Source organism: Mobula birostris, chromosome 7 (genome assembly GCF_030028105.1).
Source record: "Mobula birostris isolate sMobBir1 chromosome 7, sMobBir1.hap1, whole genome shotgun sequence".
Lineage (NCBI taxonomy): Eukaryota > Metazoa > Chordata > Chondrichthyes > Myliobatiformes > Myliobatidae > Mobula > Mobula birostris.
This window is the reverse complement of record NC_092376.1, coordinates 84,804,221-84,812,497: the sequence shown is the minus strand read 5'-3', so window position 1 is coordinate 84,812,497 and position 8,277 is coordinate 84,804,221. Positions and strand designations below refer to the sequence as shown.

General features: G+C 42.4%; 1 protein-coding gene across 6 annotated transcripts in view; it reads left to right on the top strand.

The window, feature by feature from the left end:
• Positions 1-2,652: 2,652 nt before the first annotated feature.
• Positions 2,653-8,277, top strand: part of sugt1 (SGT1 homolog, MIS12 kinetochore complex assembly cochaperone) — a 183,742-nt gene continuing 178,117 nt past the window's right edge. Inside the window, exons 1-2 of one of the 6 annotated variants that reach the window (XM_072263504.1) lie at positions 2,653-2,739; positions 2,843-2,891. In XM_072263504.1, the coding sequence (XP_072119605.1) occupies positions 2,726-2,739; positions 2,843-2,891 (63 nt within the window). In that variant the 5' untranslated portion in view covers positions 2,653-2,725. The remainder of the gene's footprint in view (positions 2,740-2,842; positions 2,892-8,277) is intronic. The other 5 variants (XM_072263500.1, XM_072263501.1, XM_072263499.1 and 2 more) reach the window with 5 other exon arrangements.

Below are 8,277 nucleotides of genomic sequence, written 5' to 3'. Positions count from 1 at the left end.
CTGAGGGTGTGGCTGATACTTTCAAAGGCTATGACTCTAAAGTGGATCTACCCTTAGGCCTGATCGAATGCATCCTTATGAGAAGCTAGGGAAGAAATTGCGGAAGCCCTTGCAGGTGAATTTCTGGAAGACTGGAGGGTAGGTAATGTTAAAACATTATTTAAGAAAGGCAACAATGTCAATCCAGGGAATGCACGCCTGTGAGTTAAATATTAGTGGCCGGTAAGAAAGGATTGAGGGATAAGATCGATTAACATTTGGTCTAATTAATAGTCAGCAAGCTTTGTTCATAGACAATTACATCAGACAAATGTCTTAAATTCTTTCAAAGAGCTAACCAAGAGGATAGATGAGGGTAGAGTAGTGGACATCGTTTATATGGAGTTCAGCAAAGCCTTTGACAAGGTTTCACATGGCAGGCTAGTCTAGAAGTTTAGATTGCAAGGTACCCAGGGAGAGGTGGTTATTTGGATTTGTCATTGGCTTGATGGTTGGGAGCAGAAAATGATGGCTGAAACTAACCTTGGTTACCAAGACTGGCTTTCATTATTGTGCTACACTTCACCTGTGAGTTGGCTGGGGTGATATATTGCGTCCGATGCTCCTGATGTGGCCTTTTATATACTGGCGAGACCCGACGCAGACTGGGAGACCGCTTTGCTGAACATCTACGCTCTGTCCGCCAGAGAAAGCAGGATCTCCCAGTGGCCACACATTTTAATTCCACATCCCATTCCCATTCTGACATGTCTATCCACGGCCTCCTCTACTGTAAAGATGAAGCCACACTCAGGTTGGAGGAACAACACCTTATATTTCGTCTGGGTAGCCTCCAACCTGATGGCATGAACATCGACTTCTCTAACTTCCACTAACGCCCCTACCTCCCCGTCGTACCCCATCTATTACTTATTTTTATACACACATTCTTTCTCTCACTCTCCTTTTTCTCCCTCTGTCCCTCTGAATATACCCCTTGCTCATCCTCTGGCCCCCCCCTTGTCTTTCTTCCCGGACCTCCTGTCCCATGATCCTCTCGTATCCCTTTTGCCTATCACCTGTCCAGCTCTTGGCTCCATCCCTCCCCCTCCTGTCTTCTCCTATCATTTTGGATCTCCCCCTCCCCCTCCAACTTTCAAATCCCTTACTCACTCTTCCTTCAGTTAGTCCTGACGAAGGGTCTCGGCCCGAAACGTCGACTGCACCTCTTCCTCGAGATGCTGCCTGGCCTGCTGCGTTCACCAGCAACTCTTATGTGTGTTGCTTTAATAAAGCACTCAGGGTTAGTTTACTATTGTCACATGTACCAAAGTACAGTGAAAGCTTGTCCTGCATACCCAGTTCATACAGATCAAATCACTACACAGTGTATTGAGGTAAACCAAGAACAGAATGCATAATAAACAGTTGCAGAAAAACTACAGTGTAAGCAAATAATAAGATACAAGATTAAAAAGTGGTAGATTACAAGGTCAAAGATCCAATTTATCTTACTAGGGTTTTATAATAGGGCGATAGAAGCTGTCTCTGAACCTGGAAGTATGTGCTTAAAGACCTTTAAATCTTCTGCCAGACGGGAAAGGGAAGAGAGAATCTGACACTCTCAAATCCCCCTACCCAGCTACTTGTTTTACTTACTTAACGATACAGTATGGACCAGGCCCTTTCGGCCCAAAAGAGTCACACTACTCAGCAACTCACCTATTTACCCCTAGCCTAATCACAGGACATTTGCCTTTGGAATGTGGGAGGAACCCCATGTGGTCACGGGTAGGCCGTACAAACTTCTTAGTGTTGGAATTGAACTCTGACACCCCAAGCTGTAAATGTCACGCTAACCTCCACGCTACCGCTTTACACAGCTCCAAGAATATTTTCAGAAATTAAGAACCGTGAGAAAAATCTTCACATCTGAAATATTTTCATCTTCTGTTGAGCCTTGATGCAAGGCCTCGACCCGACACATCGCCCTGCCTCCATAGATGCTGTTGGGCCCGCTGAATTCCTCCAGCAGTTTACCTTTATTCGTTCCTGATTGTATCTGCACTTGTCAAACCGCTGCCAGAGTGGTGCATCAGGTGTGATACAGGGGATACCGTGAGAGGATAGGGATACAAGGCTTGGATGTTGGAATGGAGCACCGGAGATTTAGCCAACGAGGAGCCTTTGAGGAGAGCGGCAGAGGAACAGTTGAGTACAGGTAGCCAGTTCGTAGTGACCGCAATGGTATTAGGAGTGGCGCTGTTGTTTCTTTGACAGTAAATAAAAATACCACTATGTATGGTGAAAAACAAACATCTTCCACACAAGAGGCTCTCTCTAATTCTTAAGTATATGAAGATAGATAACGTTTTAAATATTTTGATTAGCAGCCATTGACGAAACGTTTACAATTAATCTCGATGAAAACGATTTAGGTTCAGATTTCTAGCACCGCCAGCGTGTCGCTTTATTTTAATCCCGTCGATCCTCCCACGTCAAATTTCAATTCCAATTGATCTGCCGTAAGAAATGCACACTGAAGATAACCGAAGAAGAGGTTCATGGTCCTCCCGAGCCGTAGCTCAGCTCACCACCGCCTCCAGCCACACAGACGACTGCAGCGAGAGGCTCGGCTCGGCCCAGCCCGGCCTCGGCGTCTTTCCGCGCATGCGCGGGGCTCCCCCTGCGCTGACGTCACTCGGCTTCTGGCTCCAGAAGTTTCCAAATTGGCGGCGGCAGCGTAATGGCGGATGAGCGGTGAGTGCCTTCATTTGGCCCTCAGACGTGGCGGCGTGTAGCGCGGACCTAGTAACGTTAACGTGAAATGCTCTACCTTTTGTTGGTCTTCTTGTTTTGACAGAGTTTTCACAGATGAATTCATAGCAAAGTGTCCGGAGAAAGCTTTGGAGGTAAGGAGCCACCGTCTTGCGTGTTCCCGTGAGGGCCTCCAAATTCTAGTGCGGTGTATTTGTTGGCTGTGTTGGCAGCTGCTGACTTGCTCGACTTTCTGGGGCCCTGGGTTTGTCGAAGATAAACGGCCAGCGCAGATTCTGTGGGAGGGGTAGTCCAGTTACTGAATGCTATGCAATTGATCGAAGCAAATCGTATTGACTTTCATACACGAGGGCTAATAGACCAATGTTGGATCCTTGGAAGACCACCCCCTTTCTTTCGATTCGTTCTTACAGTTTAGTATTTGTTGTTAAGGACCAGCATGTATGCAGTGGGGGCTGTGATGAACTCAATTGGCAGTTATAGGATTTAGACTTGGTAATGACATTTTATTCTTGTCAAGGTTGAGTAGGGTTTGCTAGAAAATCATACAGGTAACATATGCTTGCTTTTGGAGTTTGCAGTTAATTGGAGAGCTGGTGAGTTCCTTCAGTACATTTTATTGATAGTGTTTAGAATGGTAGTCAAATGATCTTGTTTTGCATCTTGAGTTCTTGTGTAATGGCTTTTTAAAAATTCATTTAGTCTTTGGAGCCTGTCCTTAAACATGTTGGTAGCTGAGTTTGATCCATCGTGAAACAGTGACACACTTCTGCAAAGAAAGGGTTTGAGGAGCGGTCAGATGGAAAATTGGAGCCTGTCTAACCAACTATAGAAAAAAAACTTGCAAAGGGTCTTGTGCCTCAATATTGACAGCTCCCCAATATTGGATTTTTAGTTAATTCCAGCGTTAAATGTCATTTGTGTTTAGTTTTTGACTTGTATGTTGGAAATTACCTGGTTACGCTTTGTTCATTTCAACAGAAAAACGGCTGAACGACGGAAAAATAGTTGACGTGCATATTTTGAAAGAATATCTTTTCATTAATTTAATTAACAGCTACAGTGGGTGGTTATTTTAACAGTTAAAGCATTTCAGAGGTCAGGACTTAGAATTGCATTGGGAATCCCTGGATTCTTCAGGACCTGTTGATCAGGAGTATGCTTCAGCGAGTAGGGGGAGTGGTGAATATTGGCTGTTTTTCACGTATTTTGGCAGGAAGTAAATAATCTTCCAAACGTTTTGTATCGTTTCGGTTTAGCATTGTAATTGTATATCAGTTTTGAAATGGCCCCTTCATATGATTAGGTGGGCTGAATGCTGAGGGAAAGAATGATTTCTGAAGGAAAACAACTCAATCTGACAGTGAGTAGTTATTTGTAGGTTGTAGTTTGGCTCCATGGTTAGACAAGCTGATTTATAACATAGAACAGTGCATTACAGGAACTGGCCTTTGGCCCACGGTGTTGTGCTGAATGTAATAAATTAGGAATCAAATGGCCAGCTAAGCTCATCCCTTCTGCCTACACAATGTTCATGTCCTTAAATTTTTTTCATTCATGTGCCTATCTGAATGGCTCTTAAAAATCCCGAATGTATCCACCTCTACCATCACCTCAGGCTGTGCATTCCAGGCATCCACTGCTGTTGTAAAAAAAAATTGCCCCTGACATCTCCTTTGAAATTACCCTCTCTCTCATCTTAAATGCATGCCCTCTGGTATTATTAGACTTTTAAACCCTTAGAAAAATCTCAATACTGTCCATCCATTCTACCTATACATCTCATAATCTTAAATCTCAATCAGATCTCTCATTAGCCTCTACCACTCCAGAGTTTGTTGATTAAGTAGCACATGCCCTGTAATCCAGGCACCATGCTGGTAAACCTCTTTTGCACCCTCTTCAAAGCCTCAACATCCTTCCTTTGATAGGGTGACCAGGGCTGTATGCAATATTCCATATATGGCTTAACTAGAGTTTCATAAAGCTGTAACTTCTTGATGTTTGAAATCAATGCTTTGAATCATAGAGGCAAGCGTGGCATTGGCCTTCGTAACCACCCATCAATCCATGTAGCCTCTTTCAGGGAGCTATAAACATGGACTTGAAGATCCGTCTGCTCATCAACAGTGTTAAGGATTGTCTTATTACATGTGACCTATCATGATGCAGCACTTCACATTTGGCTCGGTTAAACTCGTATGTCATTTTTCTGCCCATATATGCAACTGATCTATATCCTGCTGTATTCTTTGCCAGTCATCTACGCTTCGACGACTACCCTCTGTCTTCCATGGGCAAGCCTGTTTCTGAATCCAAAAGACCAATTCACCATTGATCCCATGCATCTTCTGGATGAGCCTCTCATGAGGGACCTTGTCAAACGCCTTACTAAAATCCATGTAGACAACATCCACAGCTCTACCTTCATCAATCATCCTCGTCAAAAAACTCAAATCAAGTTAGTAAGACTTTAGTAAGTTCTTTTTTGAAATTTGAGCAATGGATTCCATGTATAGAATCACAAGTGGTGATATCAATCAAATTGTGACTCATTAATTAATTCTAACAGAACAGTTGTGCAAGGGTTTACTTGCATACTAATTGGGCACTAATCTAGTTTAATGGAAACTATGGGTATTCCTTGATTTCTGAAAGTGTGTTGAGGGATAGTTTTAAGTGAAAATTTGCAAATCAGTTGAACAAGTTTAAAAACCTCAGACATGAAAATCACCGCTTGCATCTTAAAAATTGTTTTTATTGACAATTAAATACTAAATGAAGATAGATACATAGTTGGGATCCTGTATTTTTTTTAAGTTGGCATAGTTTATGTGAAGGTCCACTGTTCTAAAATAAAGACACACTCATTTAAGATACTTTTTCCAATAGTTGGAACAGCTTTGGAACTTGTCTTCAAGCACAGATTTTTTTTAAGACAAGTGAAAACTGATGAAGGTATCGGGGAAGTTGGGAGTTGAGGCTGTGGTCAAATCAATCATAACCTTATTGAAGGTAAAGCAAGCTTGAGAGACTGAGTAGTCTCCTACTCCTAATTCATACGTAAATGGTTGTGGTGGTTTTGTGTATCAAAGTGAAGACACAGAATGTTATTGTACCTCAAAGTTCAAGTAAATTAATTATCAAAGTATTTATGTCACCATATGTAATCCTGAGGTTCATTTCTTGCAGGCATACTCAATCCATCGTAGAATAATAACCATAAAAGAATCAATGAAAGACTGCACCAACTGGACATTCAACCAGTATGCAAATGCAAAAAGAAATCATAGTAAATAAATTAGCAATAAGTATTGAGAACATGAGATAGAGTCTTTGAAAGTGAGTCCATAGGTTGTAGGGATATTTCAGTGATGGGGCAAATGAAGTTGAATGAATTTATTGCCTTTGGTTCAAGAGCCTGATGGTTGAGGGGTAATAAATGTTCCTGAACCTGGTGGTGAGAGTCCCGAGATTCCTGTACATTCTTCCTGATGGCAGCAGTGTCCTTGGTAGTGGGGGGTCCCTGATGATGGGTACTGCTTTTTTGTGACAATGTTTTGTGTAGATGTGCTCAATGTTGGGGAAGCTTTACCCTTGACGGACTGGAACATATCCATTACTTCTTGTAGGATTTTCCGTTCAAGGACAGTGGTGTTTCCATGCCAGGGGGTGATGCAGCCAGTCAGTATACTCTCCACCACAAATCTATATAGGTTTGTCAAGGATGTAGATGTCATACTGAATCTTCACAAACTTCTAGGGAAGTAGAGACGTTGCAGTGCTTTCTTCATAATTGCACTTAACTGCTGGGCCCACAGCAGGTCCTCTGAAATGATAACACCAAGGAATTTGAAGTTTCTGAACCTCCGTGCCTCTTATCCTCTGAAGGCTGGCTCTTGGAACCCTGGTTTCCTTCTCCTGAAGTCAATAATCAGCTCCTTGGTCTTGCTGATACTGAGTATTGTTGTGGCACCATTCAGCCAGATTTTCATTCTCCCTTATAGATGCTGATTTGTCACCATCTTTGATTCAGGCTGTGACAGTGTTGTCATTAGTAAACTTCAAAATGGCATTGGATCTGAAATTAGTCACACAGTTATAAGTATAAAGCGATTAGGGCATGGGGCTAAGCACACAGCCTTGTGGTAACCTGTGCCAGTGGAGATTGTGGAGGAGATGTTGCTAATCCAAATTTACTGGGCTCTACGAGTGAGGAAATAGAAGATCCAAGCAACACATTCAAAATGCTGGAGGAACTCAGCAAACCAGGCAGCATCTATGGAAAAGAGTACAGTCGATGTTGGGGCTGAGACCCTTCGGCAGGATCTTGGCCTGAAACGTTGGTTGTACTCTTTTCCAAAGATGCTGCCTGGCCTGATGAGTTCCTCCACCATTTTGTGTGTGTGTGTGTGTGTGTGTGTTGCTAGGATTTCCAGCATATGCAGCTTTTCTCTTGTTGGAAATAGAGGATCTGGTTGCACTTGAACAGTACTTGTCAATCTGAGTTTGATAATGTTTTTGATATTGAACTAGAGGTTCTTCCTGTTATTTTTCTTGGTTGGCTGATGAAAGGGATCTCATGAGGTGTGATGGATATGTGGAGATAATTTTTTATCTTAAAAAATGCTCCTTTTAGCAAAGCATGGCATTTACATTATGCATCCACGTAGAAGTCTACACTCCGTTACGATTCTGGTAGTTTAAGATGGTCCTCTCTTCCTCTGAAACTCTAAAAGGTTTGAGCTATAAGCAGCTTTAGTTGTGGAAATTGGCTGTTGCACTTAGACTGCCATTACTTAGAGCTCTTAACAAATTTTTGTTTGTTCTCTCTTTGCTATGGAATTGCAGAGGCTCTTCTGCATTATCTTGATTCATCTCATCAATTCAGTAAAATACAGTAATTGTATTTATCGGGAAAGGAGTGGTGTGAAGATGCATCCTATTTTCTCTGGCTGCATCTGCAGGTACCTTTGGTAAGGACACGGCTGTGGCATGCTGCTGCCTTCCTTATTTATAGAGAATTGACTTGCATTGGGGACCATGCATGGATTTCGCAATGAAGAGTTTTCCTTTAAATAGAAGACTGATGGCTGACATCAATGAGGTCTTTGTGACTGATTAAATGAATAAAGACTGTTGTATGGTTTGCCAGAAGATCTTATAGAAAGTTCAGAAGAAACTTTCTATTTTCGATCGATTTTGAGAATGTGGCAAATGCGCATGCAGCTGATTGATTGTGCAGTGGAACGATTGGTAGTCCTAAGTAGGGAAGGCCCCTCTTTTTGCGTAGGCTTTCAAGTGTGCATGTTTTTTGTCTTGGTAGGCCCGGTTTGTGGCCTCCACACTATGTAGTCCAGTGTGTACCATGGCTAACAGGGCTCAGTAAAAACATTTAATCCTACTCTGGCATTCTTGCTCTGCGTATACATAGCAGAAACTACACTTTAGGTGATGGCCATTTGGAAATACAATACAGAATGCAGCAGTGGGGAACTAATAAATGTACATAAGGAGCCT